Source organism: Neofelis nebulosa, chromosome 5 (genome assembly GCF_028018385.1).
Source record: "Neofelis nebulosa isolate mNeoNeb1 chromosome 5, mNeoNeb1.pri, whole genome shotgun sequence".
Lineage (NCBI taxonomy): Eukaryota > Metazoa > Chordata > Mammalia > Carnivora > Felidae > Neofelis > Neofelis nebulosa.
In genome coordinates, this window is record NC_080786.1 from 91288435 (window position 1) to 91312602 (window position 24168).

Genomic DNA, 24168 nt, shown 5'->3' on the forward strand with positions numbered 1-24168 from the left:
GAGGCTGACCACCTGGGGAGAAGGCAGACTCTTGTCTGAAAACCTACTTCAAGGTTTCTGCCTGGCCGATAGATTTTTACAGGAACTTTAGAGAAGTTAATCAGTAAAAGGAGAGCACAGTGGTCTGTAGTCTGTAGCAATTCTTTTTTATTTTATTTTATTTTATTTTATTTATTTTATTTTTATTTATTTTTGAGAGAGAGCACGAGTGGAGGGAAGGGCAGAGAGAGAGAGAGAGAAGGGCAAAGAGGATCCAAAGGGGGCTCCATGCTGACAGCAGAGAGCCCGATGCGGGGCTGGAACTCAGGAACCATGAGATCATGACTTGAGCCGAAGTTGGAAGCTTGTGGGACTCAACCATCCAGGTGCCCCTGTAACACTTCTTGTTTGCATGCAGACTCAATGGTGCCAGCCACAGAAGTTCTCATAGTGGTTGTGTTTTGGTGTGGGGGCTGGGTTGTGCAAGAGGGTTTGGTTCCAGTCTTTCTAGGAAACAATGCATGATCTATAGATATACCAAGAAAGATTTAGTTAATCAATCACACGGGCTAAATGTACTTGCTAAAACTTAGACTACTAAGTTGGCCGGAGGGGCAGAGGCAACGGCTTCAAACCTGGTAAGAGCCATATACCCACAGGAGAGAGCCATTCCAGGGGAGCCATGGCTGCTTTCCAGAGACAGCAAGGGAAATAAGTCCCCCAACCACTAGCTTCCCCTACCTTCCTATCTCTTTCTGGTACTTACCATTGTTGAACCTAACCAACAATCAGGGCACAGAATGGAGTTGATGCAGTCCCAAGGTAGTGGATTTTGATAGCACATCTGTATTAATAAAGATAGGTATAAAGTATTAGGAACACAAGGAAATAGGGGATTTGTAATTTGAAGACAAGTTTGGAGGAAAGTGTTACAGAACCAGGCTGGAATGCTGGCAGAAAAACCAAGTGGCACTCGGAGATCTTGGTGGATCCGAGATTTATTTAACACTGGCGGGCTCAGAGGGGACCGTTTCTCCAAAGATCTGAGCTCCGAATGAAGGGGGGAAGGGTAATTTATAGTTGTCAGCTTCCATATCTATGGTGAGTTTTCGCGCATGGCAAACAGGGCAAGAAGAACCTGGAAGAGGGGTCTCTAAGCTAGAGACCAGAGCTTGTTTTAGTCCCATAGGCCATCTTACGGTGTAAAACTTTATTCATTTTCCCAACATTCCCCCCTTTGCTGCCTTTTTAAAAATCTTTTATTAGGCATTACTTTTTAGCTCTGGCGGTTGGTACTCTGGGAAGGCTAAGATATGTGCTGCAGTTTGGCGAGCAACAGTGTTTTCAATAAAATGTACCAGGGTATTTAGTATGCAGGAGCCAATGGTCACAAGTAAAATTGTGGAAAGGAGGGGCCCTGCCAGGGCAGGGAGCCAGGGTGCCCAGTCTGTGAGATCCCATCTTCTCCACTGACTGATATTTTCTTGTTACCTATGTTGAATTCTTTCCTTGAGTTCCTTAACTTTAGTCCTGACTGTTCCTGATTGTTTACAAATTATCAACATTCTTCCCCCAGAATGATACAAGTCCCTCCTTTTTCTGAAGTGAGGAGATCGAGGGCTCGCCTATTTTGGAGGGACACTGCTGCCAGGGAGTTTTTTTGGCTTTGTCAGGTTACCAGGGAGTCTGCCATCCGTTCCACGTCCAGCTTGTTGGTGCAGTCTCTCTCAGTCCAACAGCAAGAAGCAAGATCAGGGCTATGACACCAGTAAGGGGCAAGGGCTGGCAGAGTTGCATCCGAACCCCTGGGCTCAGTCCACACGTTGATTCCTCAAGCTTCTGCCGTGCACAGGCCAGCCAGCTTCTGGGGTGTGGCTGGAGCAGGGCTGGAGATCTCAGGAGCCAGTGTCTTTTTGAGGGTCAGTTTAAGCGGGTTGATTGGATCTGGATCACTTCTCCAGGTTGTGGATTCCCCTGAGTTGGCCTTCTTAACTCTGGAGTGATAGACCCATGGGGTGATACCTGAAACTGAATCCTCTATTTGGTTGTATATCTGTAAAGTCCACCTCCAAGTCTTCGAAAGGGGCGGGTTTCTGATAACTGTCAGATCAGGTTTAGGGAAGATATGGTTTGCATATTTAGAGATCCATCCTGTTTTCTAGTTGTTTAAATACTCATATGCCCATGGGGTCTTATTATTATCCCTACAGAATAACAAACACAGAAGATTGTCTATGCATGAAACACTGTGGCAATTATTCTGAAATTTACCTCAAGTTGTCTAGTTTAGGCAAACAACAAACATTTAAAGACAATCATAACTAGAATTTAATATCCATAATGGTGCATTGTTGAAACATAGTTTTTCTCTCTAAAAACCCCCCTTTCCAGAGATAGCCAAATTGAGACCAATGCATTTGTAGAACAAGTCCAGTCTTAACAAACCTGGCCGAATTATTTATATAAGCCCAGCAAGAATAGCGATTGATCATGAGGATCTTTTGAAGTTTGCTTTTCTGGAACGTTTTATAAAGAATCTCCAGGTTGAACTTTTAGTAGCCTCTCTAGGCCAGAAGCCAAGCCAAATACCTGCCATCAGACAGGCCTGCAATACCTGTAGAATTGGGCGAATCCCTCTTCATGAGGTCCCCAAGATATCCTGAGGTTCCTGCACCTGCCAGGAAGTGACCTTCTTTACTCACCTGGTGAAGCCGCTGAGAACTCTGTAAGCAAGGTATCAGGTCAACACTTCCAAGGGGCTTTATGGCTCCATGTTTCATAAAGCCAACCATAGTTCCTTAAACCTGTCTGGTCATATCTGAGTCTATGAATGTCACTCTCAAATATGACATTCCAGTCAAAGCCTTGGCAAAATAACCAGTATTTCCAATGGTGACCTGTTACAAGATGAACAGATTCTTATTGAACTTATGCAAACAATTGTAATTGCCATGAAATAAAGAATACTCACTGAGAGTTTTTGAATTTCAGGGGAGTTATGTAGAGAGAAAAGATAAATGCTTCAGTTTACAAATGAATACTTTATGACATTTCTGTATATCATAGATATCTTAAGAGAAAGTTTCCTTAATCTGGAAGAGCAAACATTAGACAACCAGCAATATTTTCAACAAGAATCACAAAACTATAATCTTCCTTAGTTCATTTAATCCTATGTTCCTAATTCTTGTTCAATTTGAATTCAGCTTTTTAGTTCTGGAAATTCTTACCCATTTTAGTATTAATCTTAAAGATGTCGAATACCTGTATTTTTCCCCAAATTCCTTTTTATAAATCTCCTTGAAGAAGAAACACATTTTGTGAGAGAATACAAACAATTATAAATGTCAAAATCTCGGGGCGCCTGGGTGTCTTGGTCAGTTGAGCGTCTGACTTTGGCTCAGGTCATGATCTCGCAGTTCGTGAGTTTGAGGCCTGCATTGGGCTCTGTGCTGACAACTCAGAGCCTGGAGCCGGCTTCAGATTCTGTGTCTCCCCCATCTCTCCCCCTCTCCCCTGCTTGTGCTCTGTCTCTATCTCTCAAGAATAAACAAACTTAAAAAAATTATTTTTAAATAAAATAAAATAAATGACAAAATCTCAGACACAGACATTGTTAAATATCTGATGAGAGTTCATTATGATGCAATTGACAAAGAAATTAGGTTATTTCTGTGACACATAACATTTCAAGTAATCAGAATATTAAGTGATGGCCTTATACCAAAACATTAAATAACTTTAGGACTTGCATATATATCTGGGCAGTTACAACATTTACCTGTGCAATACAACCTAAGGTTTACCATTGTATGACAGTGCTTTTCCAAGTAACTTAGCATCCCAAATAAAAGGGCCTAATTGGTAAAAAAAAAAAAAAAAAAAAAAAGACTTCATTTACCATTTAAATCCTGGGAAGTTGTTAAAACCTTAGGAAGTTATAAGTACATCCCAAATAGGATTACAGATCATTACAAATCTTAAAACTTTATTTATTCAATCAAGGTGAAAATAAAAGATCCTAATGGTGAACGTATAGCATTATATAGTTGTTACCAAAACCTAGCTCCTTTAACATTGAGAAGTTTTAACTAAGTAATCAAAGACCTGAAACTTTGGTTTTCCTGGAAGACAAACCTTTGTTTGCATTGTCTTATCAAGAACAGATCAATAGTCCAAGAAAACTTTGTAATTTGAGCAGAGAGAAAAGCAGAATTTCAACCTTATACCAGTGTACTTGTAAAATTCCATTCATCTCAACCTTAGTCCATCCTGAGCACACATAAAATTCCTTTCCAAAGATTTCCCTTCATGAACCTTCTACAACTTTGCTTTGCCTTCAAACTTTGTCCCAAAGCCATTTCTCTCCAAATAACCAGTCTCATTTAGGACAAAATTACTTTCTTCTACCCTCAACAAAAATGTATTTCCATTCCTTATATCTTTCTTACATACCTTCTACTTTCCTACATACAGGGTTGCTTTCTTTATTTCCATCAGTCTTAAGCACACTTAGCAGAATTTTATCTCTTCGGAAACCTTAGTTTCCAATTGAGAACTTAGTAACCAACCATCAGAATTTTTTTAGATGGTAAATTCATGAACCAATTAAGTACAAAGCATGTTTTCCAATAGGTTCAAACAGCCTTAATTTCTCTGCAACAAGAAGTTAAAAACACAAACCTATGTTCAGTAATCAAAGCTTTAGCAATTCATTCTATTTGGAAAAGACTTATATGTCCAAAGGGGTGCACTTTACTCTTTGACCTTGCGGATGGGAGGAGGAACCAATGGTGCCTGAGGCACTGAGGGGGATACAGGACCCAATTATGTAGACCACATCCAAGTTGGTGCAAAAACAGCAGGGGGAGGGGAAGGCAGAAGAGGCAAGGTGCCAGTAGAAGGCAGAGAAGGAAAACCTAATTCAAAACCTTAACTCAGACAGAGGAGCAGACGCCATGTTTTTTCCACCAAAGTGGAAATACGGAGTCCACATCAGGCAAGAGAAGACCAGGAATTTCCCCGAAACAAATGGAGTTTCAGCAACTGCTTGAGCTGCTCTACCAAATTAACTGAATCCAAGAAGAGGGTCATGGAGAACCAGAGATTTATAGCCCTTCAGTCAGAAGCACAGGTAACATCCTAGGCTTGCTTTTGGCATCTGAAAGGGGGGCGGGGGGGAAGTCCTGTGGGACTGAGCCCATAGTCTGGGGAATCTGATGATGTCTCTGGGTAGAGAATGTCTGAATTGAGTTGAGCTATAGGACACCCAACTGGTGTCAGATAATTGCTTGTATGTATGGAGGGAAAACCCACACATGGAAATTGGGTGCAGAAGCTATCTTTAGAAAAACATCAAATATCTTAAAAAATTTTTTTAAAAAAATGTTTACTAACTTCTGAGAGAGAGAGAGAGAAAGAGCACGAGTAGGGGAGGGGCATATAGGCCTGAGGCAGGGCTCAAACCCACAAACCACGAGATCATGACCTGAACCAAAGCCGGACGCTTAACCGACTCAGCCACCCAGGTGCCCCAAAACATCAAATATCTTAATACTATTTTCAATTCTTTCCTCAGGGAAAAGAAAAAGGGAGTAGGGAAATAACACAATTTGTTCCTAATACGTGTATAACTATATTTATTTATTTGTTTGTTTATTTTGAGAGAGAGAAAAAAACAGCAGGGGAGGGGATGGGGGGAGTGGGACAGAGGATCTGAAGTGGGCTCCATGCTGACAGCAGAAATCCTGACACAGGATTCATGGCATGAATCGTGAGATCATGACCTGAGCTGAAGTTGGAGGCTTAACTGACTCAGTCACCCAGGCACCCTGTATATAACTTTATTTAAAGCAGATACAAAAAAATAATGAAGCAGATACAGATGATAATACCATCACAGAACAAGAGTGGTAATCCAAAGGCTCTCAACCGCTGGCACCATGAAACTTGCCTTTGAGCACACATTGCAGTCAAAGATCCAGAACTTAGCAGGAACCAAACTTTTGCTTTTTTGAAGCAAATTTAGCCAAAAGATCTGTAGACACAAAACAATCCTAACAGTAAAAACTTGAATCATCAAAAACTAAATGTATAATCTGATTTTTTAAAAAAGACCTATCCCTTAACTCTCTGGACAAAGGAAAAGATTCTGGGTTTTTAAGTTCTTCATATAGGACCACCTTGGAGGAAATCTACTTTGGGCACTGTGCAGAAATCCACTTCTGAGAGAAGCCCAGAATCATGGGACTCCTCAGCTTGCCCAGTTGGAGCAGGGTAGCTCTGGAGTGCAGAAGCCTTGGTACCAGACTACCTTCTTCAAATCCCAGAACTTCTACTTATAAACAATGTGACCTTTGTCAAAGTACTTATCCTCTCTGTGCATCAGTTTTCTCAGTTATAAAATGGGGGTAGTAATAGTATTAGTCCCAGGTATAAAGCCCTTAAAAAGAGGATAAAATAAATCTATAATAAATATTAGCTAAGCTATTATCATCTGATTATAAAAAATGTATATGTGTGTGTATGTGTATCTTTAGGAAAAGAAAAAGACTTCATCTTTTTTGGAGAGGGGCTGGGACATGGATAACCAGATAATTTGTTAGTATAACTTTCTTCTGACTTGGAAAACCATTTAAAAGTTCATTTTGACATGTCATATATTAATAGCAGGCTCAACTTGCTTTGTCTCTGTCCAGAGATAGTACCAGGGAGAGAGATTTTAAGGAAGAAAACAGGACTTGGTGGGACTTAGTAAAAGAATGGAGAAACTATTATGGGGGCTACATAACTGAGAAAATGGTAGTCTGTGGAAACTAAGGAAAGGTTATTTATCTGGAAGCAGGGTATACTTAAAAAGTATAGTGATATCCAGAGGAAAAAATGTTCAGAAACGTGTAGCATTAGTATGACAGGACAAATGCACCCCATATGGCAGATTATAAAACTCAGGAAGGAGCAAGGGCCAAGTTAGAGGACTGGTCAGAGTTCAGAGTTTAGAGGTTAAGTGTTCTGGAGTGAAGAAACTCAGTTTTCCACATCAGTAGTAAGGTCTCCAGATATGGCTTCCTTACTCCTGCCTCTGTCAAAGATTCAGGGAGCATATAACCCTCTGCTGGGTTATTAGTAAACTGAGTCCGGCAGCAAAGCATTATGAGGCACCAACTGCATACCAGGCTCTGTACTGTGAAAAATAATAGACTTATTCCTTTGTTGCCCAATCTCTGCTTCTGGCCACTTTTTTGGCCATGAGGGAGGGAGGAAAATGTGTGTCTCTAATTTTCCACAACCAAAGCCCTTTCCTCTGCCACTCATACTAGGATTTTACTTTTAGGGTAAAGAGAAAACAAACAAAAAAACCCCCAAAGGCTATGTCAGAGACAGCAGTAGAAAGAGGATCAATTGACAGCTACTATTTCAACTGAAGAACACAGACTATTTCAGACCCCCAGTACTCCACTCCCTACTCCCCAAAGAAGACACAAGAATGAGGTACAACACCTCTGCAGCAAAATCACATTGATTTTGGAGCTTTCTTTAATTTTTAATTTTTTTAATGTTTATTTTTGAGAGAGAGAGAAAGTACAGGGGAGGGACGGGGGTGGGGCGGAGAGGATCTGAAGTGGGCTCCATGCTGACAACAGAGAGCCCAGTGTGGGGCTGGAGCTCATGAACTGTGAGATCACAACCTGAGCAGAAGTTGGATGCTCAACCAACTGAGCCGCCCAGGCGCCCCTGGAACTTTTATCTTCCATAAAAAGTAACACTCCAGAAATGACAGACTAGTAGATTCTTACTTCTAAACAGACCACTTCTTGAGATGAAAAAAAATTTAAAGATGTTTCTTCAACTGTGTCTTTTGAAAGCTTGGCTCAAGACATCCTTCCAGCAGTTTTCTTACTCAATTCCTTTATCTTTCAGCTCTTGTTTAACACGTTTCAAATAACCAGGATCAGGGTAGCCAAACCTGCAGAAGGAAAAAGCCCTTTAGCTTCTTCACAAATGGTCTTAAGAAATCTGTACAGTAGATTCCTGGCATTAACATTCAGTGTTGCAAACATTGAAAACAATCTTAAAGACAGATGACTTATAATCACTTGTAAGTGTGTGGAGGTGAGTCATTTAGCTGGTAAGTGAGCCTAGCTGTCTGCCCAGGATCTGCCTTCCAACAAGATGTTTTCATTTTCAGCTCATTGGTAAGCAGTCACTTTCCTAAAGTCATACTATACTATATTTTTATGGAGAATAATAATTTTCTACAGGAGAATTTTCAAATTTGGTAAATTTTCAAAAGTCTCAGGATGCATTCCTTTTTTTTTTAAGTTCTTTTTTATGTTTATTTTTGAGAGAGGGATAGAGTGTGAGTGGATGGGGGGGGCAGACACACACACACACACACACACACACAGAATCCAAAGTAGGCTCCAGGCCCCAAGCTGCCAGCACAGAGTTACTACTAGCACAGAGCCCGATGTGGGGCTCGAACCCATGAGGAAACTGGACAGCTATATGGAAAAGAATAAAACTGGACCACTTTCTTACACCATACCCCAAAATAAATTCAAAATGGATTAAAGACCTAAACATAAGACTTGAAACTAAAAAATTCCTGAAAGAACACATAGGTAGTAATCTCTTGGATGTTGGTCTTAGCAACTTTCTTCTGGATATGCTCAGGCAAGAGAAACAAAAGCAAAAATGAACTGTTGGGATTACAGCAAAATAAAAAGTTTTTGCAATAAAACAACAAGGCAAAATACTGAATGGGAGATGATACTTGCAAATGATAAATCTGATAAGAGATTAACATCCAAAATACATAAAGAACTTATTACAATTCAACACCAAAAAACCCACACAAATAACCTGATTTAAAAATGGGCAGGGGACCTGAATACACATTTTTCCAGAGATATATAGATGGCCAACAGACACACGAAAAGGCACTCAACATCACTAATCATCAGGGAAATGCAAATCAAAACCACAGTGAAATATCACCTCACAGTTGTCAGAATGACTAGTATCTTAAAAAACAAGAAACAAAGTGTTGACAATGATGTACAAAAAAGGGAGCCCAACAGGTGGGAATGTGAACTGGTGCAGGCATGACGGAAAACAGTATGGAGGTTCCTCAAAAAGTCAAAAATAGAAATACCATATGATCCAGTAATTTCACTGCTGGGTATTTACCCAAAGAATACAAAAATATTAGTTTGAAAAGATATATGCACATATGTTTATTGCAGCATTATTTATGATAGCCAAGATATGGAAGTGACCTAAGTATCTATAGATAAATGGGCAAAGAATATGTGATATGTATCTCTATCTATCTATATGTATATACACTCTATAGCTATGTAATAGAATATTACTCAGCCATAAAAAAGGATGAAATCTGCGGCACCTGGGTGGCTCAGTTGGTTGAGCACCCGGCTTTGGCTCAGGTCATGATCTCACAGTTTGTGAGTTCAAGCCCCACATCGGGCTTGCTTATGTCAGCACACAGCCCTCTTTGATCCTCTCCCTCTCTCTCTGCCCCTCCCCCACTTGAGCTCGCTCTCTCTCAAAAATAAATAAATATTAAAAATTTTTTTAAAAAGGATGAAATCTTGCCATTTGCAACAACACAGATAGACCTAGAGATGATTATGCTGGGTGAAATTAGTTAGAGAAAGACAAATACACCATATGACTTCACTTACACGTCAGATCTAAAATACAACACACACACACACACACACACACACACACACACAGAAACAGTGTCACAAATACAGAGAACAAATTGGTGGTTGCTGGAGTAAGGGAGGCTGCTGGTTGGGGGAGATAGGCAAGAGAGGTGAAAGGGACTAAAAGGAACAAACTTCCAATTGTAAAATAAATTAAGTCACAGGGATGAAAAAAGTACAGGGAATATAGTCAAGATATTATAAATATTACGTCTATAATGTATATAATATACATTATATTATGTATATAACATATATATTGTATATACATGTAATATAGTCAGAATAACAACTTTGTACGGTGATAGTAACTAACTTAGTAAGTAACTACACTTGTGGTAAGCACCACCTAATGTACACAATTGTGGAATCAACAGCTGCACACCTGAAACTAATATAACATTGTATATCAACTATACTTCAAAAAAAGACTTTATTGTATCCAATCTCACTGCTATAAAGTCTCCTTATAGCCACATCCTCAAATTGCTGTATTTTATAACCTCTAAATCCTATTTAGCAATCATTATGTTTCAGAAGGTTCTCACTTTTGTGGGCCCCCAAAACGGGATGTTTTGTGGTGGATGTCATTCCATGTAATGACATCTGAGATTCCTAATACTCGAGACTCCCCCACCGTAAAAATCAGCTTTTGGTTAAAGGCCCTACGAAGCAGTCTCAAAACTTCGATTCCTTCCTCATTATTGGGCAGGTATGCTGTTCGTTGTATTCCAGAGTATGCCTTTCCTGGGTTTGGGTGCTTTTCCTGTATGAAGACAAGAAAATATCACCTGAAAACACTCCCATGTCTAAATTTTATTCTACAGATAGACATGCTCATTTGTAGATAAGGAAAATCAAAAACAAACAAAATATTAAAGGTTTGTGCATATTCTCAATAATTCATATTTCTCCTCTCTCCCTACGTTCATGCTGGAAACACTATTCATCTTCTGATTTGCACCATTCTAACACATAATCACCACTCACTCTTTCTCTGCCTTAATAAACACAAAAGATACCTAAGTTATAAGCAAACATTGCTACCTTTATCACTATTTAAAGCCCTTGCATATATAACCATGAAAATAATACCCTGGGAAATCCAGTAATTGGCAAGAGAACAGCCTCTTCCTCTGTAATTCTAACATACTGGAAAGAAACCCATGCACCTCAAGAAACACTTACTGTTTGAATGCCTCCTTTCATGTTATAATTAATCACAATGGAGCCACAGGATTCATAACCTGGAAGTGAGTCTCCTACGACAGTGACAGTCATGGTTCCCTCTGGCTGATTGCCTTTCTGGATACCATAGGAAGTCTGGCACACAGGACAGACTGGTTTATAGGACATGGCTTTGTTGATACAAGGGGAGCAGAATGCATGCTTGCACTTGGGTAGCACTTCTTTGTTACTAATCATGTCCATGCAGATGCTACATATGTCCTCTTCCTTGTCCATGCCTGACGCCCCAGAACCGGCAGAGTGCTGGAATGTGGGTGAAGCTGTTTTTGAATCATTACTGTCAATGTCCATGGATGTTTCATGGTCCTCATCCCATTTGTCTCCAGCTAATGGGGACATCCCCACTTTTTTAAAGATATACTGCTTTGCCTTTGCAAGGTGATCTGGCAATCCAATCAAAGTCATTGACTCTTGATTCAGTACAAAGTGTACATTTGGATGCTTTTTCCTAAAGCCATCAGCAAACTTGGTCCCATGTAAGTGCATTCTCTCTTTGCCCAAAGGTTTCAGTGAAAGAACTTCTCTCATCACCTGACATGACACATGTTGATAGACATCAATGAAACTTGCATAAGCATGGGCAGACAGATCTAATTCCTTGTCCTTAGGTTCAAATAGGATGCAGGTTTTCTCAGTGTTTCCTGAAACCTTACATTGAGTGTCATACTTTTTTTCTATCTTTGGTATCTCCTGGAGTATTTCAGCTTCTAAAAGCTTATACTGAAAAGTATCAACTTCAATTCCATTCATCATGCATCTGGGAGTTGATATTTTCACAGGTCCCATGACAAGACTTTTAGAGTCTTTCAGAGCAAAAAAACATCTGGCAGCTGAAATGTCATCTTGGGTCCCAAGGAGAGTTAATTCTCCTCCTTTCTCCTTTATAAGGAGCTTTGTAAACCGATGATTCAATTCCTGTTTGATTTTATTTGCCTGCTTACTGTCTGCGAAAGCAACACATTGTTGCTCCAGAAGTCCTGCAGTTTTCTGAAATTCACTGACAAAAAACTCCTGAGCTGCTCTGAGGTCACCTGGTTGATTCGAGGTGAAGTCTAAATAGACTATGTTCGAACTCTGCTGGATTATTATTTTTACACCAAATCTGTTCTGTATTGAGTCCATTTTATCAGGATAGATAAATTGGAAGTATTCAAAGAAAGGCAAGGGAATTTCAAAATGGCCACTTTTTTCTTCTGCCCTGTTTTTCGGTTCAGGGGAATAAGGGCAGCCGTTCTGGTGCTGATGGACTGGCTCCTTCTCTGTTGTCAAAGAGGAAGATTCATGTTTCTGCCCCCTTTCCCGGAGTTGCTTATTCAAGAAGTGATGTATTTTTTCAATATCTCCGAAGGTACCACACACCTTCTCAATTCCATTGTGCCCTTCCATCTTTTTGATGTTGGGGCAGATGGTGGTTATGTGTTCCCTCTGCTCTTTAGAGAAGAGGTCACAGTTCAGGTCAGCTGTGACACTAAGAAAGATCTGAAATTTTAAAAGGAACAAACAAAATCTCTCAGACATCAGCTCAATAGTCTCCTGTCAGGACAGTGTCTAGAGACCAGACAAATAGCCATTATGTCTTCCCTCAGTAGAGAGGGTGACTTCTTTCAAACCCTTTTTGCGGAGGTGCGGTATGCTACAGCCCAGAGGTTCTCAGCTCTGTCTGCACATTAGAATCACCTGGGGAATGAAAACAAAGCAAAAGAAAAACAAACAAACAAACAAACAAACAAGCCAAGGACCAGGTCCATCTCCAGAGAGTCTGATGTAACTGTAGAGCCTGGGCACGAGGCGTATTTAACAAGTGACGTGGACAAGAATTCCGGATTCTAGAGCCTCCCACTCTCTCCGCTATTGGGGAATGGAGTGAAGGGAAGGTACTTCTGCTTTCGGGCCAGCAGCTGTGGTTCTCACAAGAGTCTGTGAGCTTGGAAGGGAGTCATAAATCTGAAAAGGATGTTTTTTCCTATTCTTTTTTTTCCTATTCAGTTTTTTCACTTCTTCAATTCCCCTCCTTTTTAAAAACAGAAACAAAAACAAAAATTAAACGCCTAACTGCATGCAGTATTGCTGGGCCCTCTAAATCCTGTCCTTTGAGAAGCTCTAATATAGGACAAAAAAACAGCAGTTAAGCTAAAAAGGACAGAGGCAAATTGAATGTAATCGAAAAGCCAGATTTCTATGATCTGCTCCCCTCAAGGTTTTTGCATGTGCTATTTCCTCCACATGTAACGTCCTTCCTCCAGATCTTCTTTCAAATGTTTCTCTGAATGCGGCCACTTCTTACACCTCCATCAGGACCACCCAGACTCCAAGCCACTGTCATCTTGCCCCTGGCCTGCTGCAAGCCCTCCTAACTGGGCTCTCACCTCCTGCTTCTGCTCTGGCCCCTTCTGAGGACACTCAGTCCTCCACACAGCAACCATTACATTACATTTAGAAATGTAAATCAGATCACCATACTCCCCTGGTTCAAAATGATTGATCAGATGAATCCCCTAATATTGAAGTTAAAATCCAAAGTCCCTACCTTCATCCCCCCAAAACCTGACTTCTGGCTACTTCTCCAAATTCCTTTCCTGTCACTCTCTTCCTTGCCCACTGCCTTTTAGTCACACCTGTCTCCCTCCTTGAAGCCTTGGGGTTGAGGATAGAAGCTCCTGTCTCAGTGCCTTTGCACTTGTGCTTCCCTCTGCCTCAAACATTCTTACCTCACTTAGTTAGCTCCCTTACTTCATTCATGTCTCTACTCAGACACTATCTCATTTGAGAGGTTTTTTCCTGATATCTTATTTACAACAGTGGTCTCCAGATCCTGTGACAGTGCCTGGCACACAGCAGGCAGTTGATATTGATTGGTTGAATGACTGGATGGCTGGCTCCTTCTCATCACTCAAGTCTCAGGCCAAACGTCATCTGCTCAGAGAAACTGTCTCTGACTTCTGGTCAGAAGCAGCACCACTCCCTTCCCCTTCCTCACCCTGGCCCTGTCACCCTCTAAGGCAAAACCCTATTATATTTTCTTCACAGCACATATCACTGCCTGAAATTATTTTACTTATCTTGTTTACTTGCTTCTTGTCTTTCTATGTACCTCCCCACCCAGCAGGGACCTTGTCTATTGTGCTCACTTCTATGCCCCAAGGCCTAAAAGAGTACCCGCCTCCAAGTCAGTCTTCAGCAAGTGGTGGTTGGATCAATAATGAAAGATATGGTGAATGGAGAAGAAGGTGCAGGAACATACCCACCTCCTTCTTTCAGTCCTCACCTTTTGGACACAGGAATCCACAGCATTAGGAATATGTTCTTTGTTTGGATGCCTCTCACCAGAAGCATCTTGTGACTGTGCCAGCGAAGATGTTCTGGGTCTTGCATTCTTGTCTGTCGGATTCTCAGTGGGCTCCAGAAAAACAGTCACAAGTTTGTTGTCAACCATGATTTGATGCTTTTCTTTCTTCAAGACTCTCTCTTTAGCTTCAATGGAAACATTTAACACATACATACCCATGGGAAAGGCTTCAAATAAACCTCTTATTCGCGCATCTGTACCCTGCCCCAGCAGCTTCCCAGGAAGGCTGCTCCCTGCATCCTGGAATGGTGGACTGATGACAGGGCATCTGTGCGGGAGCTATTCAAACTCTAACGGGGGCGGCTGTAGAAATGAAAGCTCATGATAATGGAATACAGGCTACTCTTTAAAAGTCGCATTTCTGAAAATGTCTCCAAGTTCCCATTTTAATGATATGGAATAATGTTCATTATATAAAGTTAAGTGAAAAGAGCAAGAATCAAAAATAGAATTCCTAAATGACAAGAGTTTACAGGTATCTAGGGGAGGGAAAGGTGTTCTTCCCAGAGCTAAGAAATTTGAGTCAGGATGAGGATACTGGAAAGCATCAACTTTAAAATGCAGTCTGATCAGGGGCCCCTGGGTGGTTTACTTGGTTAAGCATCTGACTCTTGGTTTTGGCTCATGTCATGATCTCACGGTTTCTTGAGTTTGAGCTGTACATCGGGATCTGTGCTGACAGCACGGAACCTGCTTGGGATTCTCTCTCTCCCCTTCCTCTGCCCCTCCCTCTGCCCCTCCCCTGCTCATGTTGTCTCTGTCTCTCTCATAAATTAACTGATTAATTAAAAAAATGCAGTCAGATCAGATCACCAACCAATTGGGCACTACTGGGCTCTCGTCTCCCTGCTGGGTTGCATCTTTGGGCAGCAAGAGGCCCTCCCCACCATTCCTCTCCCCACCAGTGTATAGCAAGCAAAACGGAGTCTCTTATGTCAAACAGGGGCCTGGGTCAAGCAATGACACAAGTAGTTAAAGGTACTGCAGCTAAGAGACATCACTGGGCCCAGCATCAGCTGACACCCCAGAACTGATAACAAGCAGAAGCAGAGGAGGTCGGCAGGGGCCCAAGACCAATTAAATCCCTTTAAAAAGCAGGAGGGGATTTTTGTAGCAAACTGTCAGACTCTTCAGACATGACCTCTCTATGTCGGACCACTTAAAAAAAGGCAGCTGCAGAGGAAGGTCCTGCCCCACTGATCTACGAAGAGAGCTGAGATCCTTCACCGCTTGAAAATAATAAGCAGTAAGTGCTGAGAGCTGACCCCAACGAGAGAGAGGCCTTATCTCAACTGCGCGCTCACAGACTGATGTCACCTTTGGTTCGTTAACTTCCTACACCCCTCTGTTACTTTGTTGTGTGGCTGGTCTTCTGTCCCGCTCCGTGTGCTGTGTAAGAAGTGAAGTTTAATCACATGGTGAAATGTCACTGAGTGTGGAATCCTGAACCTGCTTTATAATTGTGGTCAACTTTGCTATATATATGCCGAATAAAGCTGACCCTCTGTGGAAAGACACAATTCCTGTGTGCACCTTCACCCCGTGCTCACGATCCGGTGCTGTGCTTTCTCCCGCCCTCTGTCTCCTACGTCACCTTGACCTGGGTCTGCTTGGAATCCCTCAGGGCCGGGTCCCTTTGCACCCGCAGCGGCCCGATGCTCACCTTCCCTTTCCATGAACGTCACCTGGAAGGTGACCTGGTCCCTGGGGTTGAGGGGTTGGACGGTGCACTCCCCGCCGCCAGAGTTCTGGCTCTGGAAATAGATTCCCAGCTTCAAGCGTGTTCGGGGGCTGGACTCGGACACCCGCACCAGCAGCGGGGACGGAGAACGGAGGGTCGAGGCCATGGCTCTCGGCGTCGTCGGGCTCCGGGGGGTGCGTCTAGGCCGGGGCGCGAGTGCGCCGCGCCCCGCCGCCCTGGGCCGCAAAGTTTCAGTTTCGCTTTTCCGGAAATCCCTCCCCGTTTCTGCAGAGTCGTTCCCCCTCCTCTCTGGGCTGCCCTCCCGGCTGTGGCCCGCCCGCCGGGTGAGTAGGTCCAAGCCCCTCAGCCCCTGACCCGCCGCCGGCCTGGGGTCGGGGGGCGCTGCAGCTTCTCTCCTGCGGGCTCGGGCGGGGGCGGGGTGGGGGTGGGGGTTCCCAGGGCCCTGCGTCCCCTTGTGAGGATGGGGACGGCGCAGAGCTCTACGTCAAACTAAGTTTCCCCTGTGTTTATGATTCCTTTTATTAACTCTTCTTGTTGTTACTATTATTTGCGGCGAAAATGTAATTCACATTGTGAATTCGGGTAAAACGTACCTACATTTCTTTTAAAATTTGAATTTGTTTACCTGCATTATGACATGTCAGCAGTTATCTCCCTCCAACTCTATCCTTTAGAGTGGCCCTTGGGACTTTTGTACCCTGGGGCCTCGATTTGGCTAACAGTACCGACCTGGGTAACGTCCTGCGTACCAGGGAATAAAGATGAGAGCAGAGGCCCTGACCTCAGAGGCTGGGAAAGGAAGGTGGACTTGTGAATAAAGAAGCAAAATCTTTTGAAGGCCTCCGAGAGTAAGTTGGAAGCAGAATCTTAATTAAGAGTGAGGGGTGGGGAGCATCTGAGGCACTAGGATCCCTAGGTCTGAAGCACAGAGGGAGGGGCACTTGGTCTTGGAGGAGGTGAGATGGGACAGAGGAAGTGTGTGGGTCAATGCCGACCAATAGAAATAGGATAGGAGGTATGTAGGTAATTTCAAGTTTTTTTAGTACCCATATTTTTAAAAGTATATGCTCATTGATCAGTTAACACCTGTGTCAATTGACCTAAGTACAAAGTTGTTCTTTACAGCCTTTATTACAATAGCAGAAGATTGGGAACTCCTTAACTATCCATAAATAGGGAGACCTAGAAGTTTAATAGCTTATAGTGCATTGATACAATAGAATGTAAAAAGCAGCAAAAAGAATGAAGAAACCCTTTATGTGGTAACATGGAAAGATCTCAAAGATACATGACATGAAAAAGGCAAAATGCAGAAGAGTGTGTAAAAGATGCTACCTTGTGTGTAAAAATGCCTCTGAAAGGATCCAGGACAAGCTAATAACATTGATTGCATCTGGGAAGGAAGCTTAGGGGTACAGGAGGGAGACTTTTAAATTTGTTGTAAATGTGAACCAGTAAACATTATACCTGCTCAAACAATAAAGTGTAAACTTGAATACATTTCAATCTTTATTTTCTTTAAGGTTATTTATTTATTTTGAGAGAGAGAGAGAGTGCACGCGCACGCACAGGAGGGAGAGAATTGCAAGCAGGCTCTGTGCTGACAGCACAGAGCTTGATGTGGGGCTTGAACTCACGAACTGTGAGATCATGACCTGAGCTGATACCATGAGTTGGATGCTTAAAGCTTAACTGACTGAGCCACCCAGGAGCCCCTACATTTCAATCTTTAAAAAGAATGTATTGCCTCAAGGCAACAGGCTCTGAGGCCCTGAAATGAAATTTTGTCAGTGGGCAAGGAGAGTAGGGGCAAATGTGAAAGTAATTTAGGTGGTCAGGACCCAGTGATGGGTTGAATATGGCACAATGGAGAAGATTCTAGATTTCTGATTTGAGTGGGAAAATGGTATATCATTTACTGTACTGTGGAATCCAGGAGATAATGTGTGGATTTTGGAGGGGCTGGTGAGAACAGTAGGGGTTAGGGAGTAGGGAGGGAGAGATTATGGTTCCAGTTTTGCAGAGGCTGTGTGTGAGGGGACTATGGGACATCCAGGTGAAGTTGAAAATTGAGGATCAAGAGAAGCATAGCCTAGAGAGAGATAGGTATGGAAGTCATATTTGTGACTGGTGAGTTGGAGCCTTGAGAGTGGATGAGATCACCCTTGGAGAGTGGGTCGAATGAGCTGAGAAGCACCAGTCAGACAGATTTCTGGGGCATTCAATTAAGGAGTAGACCATGGAAGTGAATCCAGGCAAAAGGCCTGTAAAGGCAAGGTGAGAGGTAACAAAAGAACCCAGGGAAGCTGGCATAGGAGAAGCCAAGAAGGCAGAGTTTCAGGAATCAAAGAATGAAATGCTGTAGAGAACCGTCAACTAAAGATTAAGACAAAAGATAGACTGCTGAGATTAACCATATGGAGGAGTGCTGGGGTGAGATGGAGAGCCAGACTACAGTGTGCCAAGTGTGCAGATGGATAAGAGGAGAGTCAACTCCTTCATACTACCCACGGAGAGAAAGAATAGGAACCATTGATGGAAAATCGGGAAGGCATTTGTTCTTACTGTTGTTTTTAAATTGGAAGAGACTGAATGGGGCAATATGTTCCTTGTTTCTAATTTCTTTGGGCTTAAGTGAACCCCACTCCCACTGCCAAGTCTATCCCTAGGTCTTCAAGGAAAATCCCTAGATCTTAAGGAAAAACAAGTACAACAGCATCTAAAGCAAAAGCCCACTGGAAGCCCATAGCCAAGCAGACACTGAAGCCATCCTTCTTTTGTGAAAACAACAGTGCCCTCTAAAGGCAGAAATGTATCTTGTTGCATTTTGGGATTCTATTGGACTTGCTGCTTTTCCTGATTCTTAAGAATGATTAGTGCTCTGGGGGGGGCGCCTGGGTGCTCAGTTGGTTAAGCATCCAACTTCCACTCAGGTCATGCTCTCATGGTTTGTAAGTTTGAGCCCCACGTTGGGCTGTGTGCTGACAGCTCAGAGCCTGGAGCCTGCTTCGGATTCTGTGTCTTCCTCTCTCTCTGTCCCTCCCCTGGCTCATGCTCTCTCGCTCTCTCACTCTCATAAATAAATCAGTAAATCAATAAATCAATAAAAGAATGATAGTGCTGTGCTGCTGTCGACAGTGCAACAAAAGTTTTCTGCGACAGAGGCATTAGAAATCATTTCAGAGGCCTGAAGGCAACTATGTGGGCAACAAAGGTGAGCAACTGTATCTTCAAGCATTGCCATCATTATTCTCCTAAAACTTGCCAGTCTTCAATTCCTCCCTATCAGAGGGACAATTTTTAAGATACATTTTTTGAGAGTTTCTGATTTTTATCCAGAATATCCCCCCCCTTTTTTTAAGTCTTATTTATTTTGAGAGAGACCACAAGTGGGTGAGGGGCAGAGAGTGAGAGAATCCCAGGCAGGCTCCATCCTGCCAGCACGGAGCCCAGGCAGGGCTCAATCCCACGACTGTGAGATCATGACCTGAGCCAAAATCCAAGAGTCAGCCAGCTGCTCATCTGAATGAGTCACCCAGGCGCCCCTGACATTCCGCTTTGTACTTTGACAAGGATATTTGTCACAAGCTTAGTAACACATACTCTTCACTGGCACAAGCACAATTTCTTCTTTCTTCAGATACCTTTCAGGCGCCTTCATGCACTCGTAAGTCCGGTTTTTCCTCATTTTTTTTTCTTTTGAATGCAGTTCTCAATCCTACCTCTTGGTTTCATCCTCCTCTCCTAGATATGTAAAAGCTTGTTCCATGTTTCAAGGCCTGGCTCTGCCCTTGCCTCTTCCTATAAAGGTTTCCCTGCTGTTGTCCACATAGCTCTTTTCTTTCTCTGAACTACGGGGAAGGTTTCAACTGGAACCTCTCTGTGAAGGATAGAAGGCGAACGAACAGCAACAACAGCAGCAAAAACAATGTGTGCTTCTTCACCAATGAAATTAAAAACTACTCAAGATCAGAAATCATATTTAGTCTTCCTATGGTGTATTCTTACCAAATTCCCTGAGAAACTAGTCCGTGCTTATTTCATCGTTTCTATTCATTCCTAGAAGCAGGCAACCATATTTGGAAATGACAAGTTTATGCTTGGAAACACAAAACAGAGTATAAGCGGTTAAAGACCCCAGGGGCCTAGAGGATGGACTTTTCCAAGGTAGAAAGTGTAAGTATCTACACATGATGAACTTTGATCAGCACATGAATAGTTTTTCCTGTAACAGAATCCTGGGGTCTTTAGTTCTACTTGGCATTCTTCTTTGGTTTTAATAGCCCAATGAAAGTTTTTACCTTGCACCATGTGAGAGATGGGCAATCAAGAATGTGCTAATGTAAGCAACAGAGTCAACATGAGAATGGGCGTGGTTTGTTTGTTTGTTTGTTTGCTTTTTAAACAAATGGAGCTCAACGGGGCTTGAACTCTTGACTCTGAGATCAAGACCTGAGCTGAGATCAAGAGCCAGACACTTAACCCACTGAGCCACCCAGGTGCCCCAAGGATGGGTGATTTTTAAAAAAAATGTCATCTCAGTATCGTTCTGATTCTATCTACTCATTCAGCAATTCTGCCTTTGCAGGATGAGTTGGGGAAGATAGGAGAGGACTGAAAATCAGAGAATAGAGAAAAGGCACCTCATGTGTTTAAACTGAAAATTCTATGTTCAGGCTTGTGTCCTGAAATAAACCATTGAAAGTAGGTCCTTACTGGTAGATGGGGAGGTATAGCTGATGAGGTTCATGTGCCCATGTCTCCTGTTTTGTCTAGTGAAACCCCGCAAACCTTTGGAGATTGGAGGCCTCTCTGGGAGTTTGGGGTCATTTTGGTTTGTGACCTTTGGACCTTTTCAAGTGTTAATCTCCAACCCTTCATCTCACCCTGAATTAGAAGTTCATTGGCCTTCAGGGAAGTAGGGTAGGGTCAGTGTTTGCTGGGACATTTAGTATTTCAAGTATGTCAGGTACACAGATTAAACAAACACGTGTTCCCCTTCCCCCTCAAACTTAGTGCTTTTTGTGGGGTTTTTGTTGCTATGTATTTATTAGGCTGTAATTGTTATAAGTAATCCTGTAGTTGTTCATTTGCAATTTTTTAAAAACCATTTTATTTATCACAGGGTCCTGGAGCAGTGGCTTACAGTGAGAAATCAGGTAGGATCACCTCACTCTTGTTTCGGCGGATCTCTGCTTAGGCCTTTCCTCCTTGGAGAAAGGGGAATCTAGAAGCAGAATGTGTCCTCCCTCCCCAGGTGCTCAGGTGTGAGAGGACATCATGGTGACCCAGCACATTCCTCAGAAGGGAGACTGCTTCAGGGGCAGTGTGACACCAGCAGGCGTATTCTCTTAGTGCTCCCATTGATCTTTTGCTTTGCCCACCAGATGTGAGACTCTTCTGACCATAGCCCCAGAGCTGATATTGGCCAGAAGTGACCCACTGATTGTCCTTGTGCTTAGCAAGTTGTATGAGCCGAATGGAACCTGCCTAATCACAGGAGTGGCCCACGTGAGATTTTTGAACAAAGCACAGGCCAACTTGATTTGACTATTCATATGCTGCCACCAGAGACTGAGGCCACCAGAGATCTTTCTAGGTGGCTCAGATTAAAAATGGGAGTTGAAGTAAAATGTAATTACTTACTATTTTATCTGTTTTGTGACACACATTTTTTCACATCTCTGAAATAGGGTTACTCCCTAACGGTCAGTAGAGTGCCTTGGCTTAACTGGCATCGTTGTTTCCTCTCTCAGTGGCATGTGATAATGATGGCTTAGGCTTCATGAAATACAGTGTCACAGGTTGGTTTCTCCAGGAAGCAGAAACTGAGAGGGAGTTAGGGGTACACAAGGTTTATTGTGAAAGGAAAAGAAAAGAAACCAGACTGGGTGGTGGAGACTATAATGAAAAGCTGGCAGAGCTCTGCCAGCCTGAAAGTACCCATTACAGAAGCCCTATGTTGAACGTGAATGACCGGGCTCAGCCGTTGATGGGTGCCACCCTGAGGATACTGTGACCTTGGCTGGAAAGCTGACATGGACCCTGAGGGACGACTAACAACTGGAAGCTGTTACCTTACCCTATTCCTCCCTTCATAACTGCATTGAAGTTTGGGGGAGGCGGGTCCGAGCATCACATCTTATCTGCCACATACAATAAAAATACTTCTTAGGTTTATTTTTTTTATTTTTATTTTTTTTAATTTTTTTTTTCAACGTTTTTTAATTTATTTTTGGGACAGAGAGAGACAGAGCATGAACGGGGGAGGGGCAGAGAGAGAGGGAGACACAGAATCGGAAACAGGCTCCAGGCTCTGAGCCATCAGCCCAGAGCCCGACGCGGGGCTCGAACTCACGGACCGCAAGATCGTGACCTGGCTGAAGTCGGACGCTTAACCAACTGTGCCACCCAGGCGCCCCTTCTTAGGTTTAATTCCACCAGAATTGTGCCATGAAAGTAGAGTGTGATGAAGAATCATTTACTGTAGCACTATCAGTGCTCCACACACTTGCTGGACCATGCCCACACAGAAGCATCCTCAACCGGTGACTGATGGAAGTTGAATAAATATCAGGTTTTACCCCTCTGGTGGTAGAACTGAGACACATGATCTGCACTGCCCCCTAGTGAAGTGAAACTTCATTTGCTTTGTAACACACCCTGTATTCATTTCCTTCCTTGCAGGTCTTACTTCTTTTCACTCCGCCCTCCTCATCCTCACCCACCCCTGGTGTTTTCTAGGGTCACCTCCCGAATAAACTTACACTCAAATCCTTATTTCAGAGCCTGCTTTAAAAAAACCCAAACTGAGACGCTGACAAAAGCAAACAAGTTAGGAATAAAGCCTCCATATATATTTGACTCATAATTAGGTCCTTTCCCATACATAGGCCTTAAGCATGGGTTCCCAGAATCACCGTATTTACATAGATTTTAGGAATTCGGGAGTCCCCATACACATAGTTTTCTCACCACCATCACTGTAACCTACCATTTACTGAGTACTTACTGTGTGCCAGACACAAAACTAAGCACTTTATAGGTGACCTCTCATGAACAACTCTTGTATATCCGTGGTCTAGTTACATGTCTGGTTGAAAAGGAGAACCAGGAAGGGGGCGAGAGGAAGTTCATCTCTTTTGCACGTGGGAAGCTCAGTGTCCTGGTGTGAAATGGAATTACATCCTTTGCAAAGGAACCCTTGCTCATTTATTTTTTATTTTCTCTCCTTTTCCAGAGACTGCCACTCTTGAAGAAGGCTATGGTTGGCAAATTCCCATTGATCACAATGTCTTCACAATTTTAAAAAATAATGAGAGTCAGCTGTGTGAAGTCCTTCAGAATAAATTTGACTGTATCTGTACCCTCATCTCTCCATCCCCAGAAGGTAACAGTGAGTCTCTGCAAGTCTTCAGAGAAATGCTCATTCCTGGGTTGGAGTTATCTGTTTGGAGGGATGACCTCACCAGACACACTGTTGATGCTGTGGTGAACGCAGCCAATGAAGAACTTATTCACGCAGGAGGCCTGGCCCAGGCCCTGGTGAATGCTGGAGGCCCTGAAATCCAAGAGGAGAGCCGAAGGTTTATTTCCAGATTTGGTAAAATACCAACTGGTAACATAGTTATCACAAGAGCAGGGAGACTTCCCTGCAAGTTAATTATCCATGCTGTTGGGCCCCGGTGGGTGGCAAAAGATCGTCAGAGATGTGTCTGTAAGCTGCAGAAGGCCATTAGAAATATTCTGAATTATGTCACCCTTACCGAGTCAGACGTTGAGACAGTAGCGATTCCAGCCCTGAGCTCTGGGATTTTCCAGTTCCCTCTGGACTTGTGTACACAGACCATTGTGGAAACTATCAGTTTATATTTCCAAAGGAAGCAACTGGCTGGTAATTTGAAAGAAATTCGCCTGGTAAGCAATGAGTACCCTACTGTTGTTGCCTTTAAAAATGCTTCAGAAGTAATCCTAGGGGTGAACAAGCCAGGAGCCCGGGTGAACCAAGAAGCCACCCCACCTGTCAACACGATTATTGTAAACAATTTGACTCTCCAGATTGTCCAGGGCTACATTGAACAGCAGGAGGTAAGTCTTTGTTTCTGATCTCTTGCCCTGCCAAAGGAGATCCCTGGTTACCTACCAAGTATTTTTTTTTT

General features: G+C 42.9%; 2 protein-coding genes and 1 long non-coding RNA gene across 3 annotated transcripts in view; 1 reads left to right on the forward strand and 2 right to left on the reverse strand.

Annotated features, from left to right (window-relative positions):
- Nucleotides 1-139: 139 nt before the first annotated feature.
- On the reverse strand, nucleotides 140-1457 carry LOC131512452 (uncharacterized). The gene is made up of 3 exons (XR_009262140.1): nucleotides 1338-1457; nucleotides 746-823; nucleotides 140-505 (listed from the first exon to the last, which is right to left on the reverse strand). It is a non-coding gene; the product is annotated as an uncharacterized LOC131512452 (long non-coding RNA).
- A 6035-nt stretch (nucleotides 1458-7492) lies between these two features.
- On the reverse strand, nucleotides 7493-12972 carry DTX3L (deltex E3 ubiquitin ligase 3L). Its single transcript, XM_058731186.1, has 3 exons — nucleotides 10902-12972; nucleotides 10262-10479; nucleotides 7493-7945 (listed from the first exon to the last, which is right to left on the reverse strand). Exons 1-3 carry the CDS (start codon nucleotides 12477-12479, stop codon nucleotides 7876-7878), a joined length of 1866 nt encoding a protein of 621 aa, XP_058587169.1. The 5' UTR covers nucleotides 12480-12972; the 3' UTR covers nucleotides 7493-7875.
- Nucleotides 12973-15292: 2320 nt separating this feature from the next.
- Nucleotides 15293-24168, forward strand: part of PARP9 (poly(ADP-ribose) polymerase family member 9) — a 35836-nt gene continuing 26960 nt past the window's right edge. Inside the window, 5 exon segments of the mRNA XM_058731187.1 lie at nucleotides 15293-15883; nucleotides 15885-16178; nucleotides 16180-16332; nucleotides 21135-21168; nucleotides 23250-24097. Coding sequence (XP_058587170.1) covers nucleotides 15791-15883; nucleotides 15885-16178; nucleotides 16180-16332; nucleotides 21135-21168; nucleotides 23250-24097 — 1422 coding nt within the window. The 5' untranslated portion in view covers nucleotides 15293-15790.

Excerpts from the sequence above, each read along its gene's own strand:
- DTX3L (XM_058731186.1), bottom strand. The coding sequence starts at position 12,479 with ATGTCTGAGAGATTTTGTTTGTTCCTTTTAAAATTTCAGATCTTTCTT. Across the intron at positions 10,480-10,901 it reads TGAAAGGAGGCATTCAAACA|GAAAAGCACCCAAACCCAGG; the intron begins GTAAGTGTTTCT and ends GTCTTCATACAG. Across the intron at positions 7,946-10,261 it reads CGTTTTGGGGGCCCACAAAA|GTTTGGCTACCCTGATCCTG; the intron begins GTGAGAACCTTC and ends TTCCTTCTGCAG.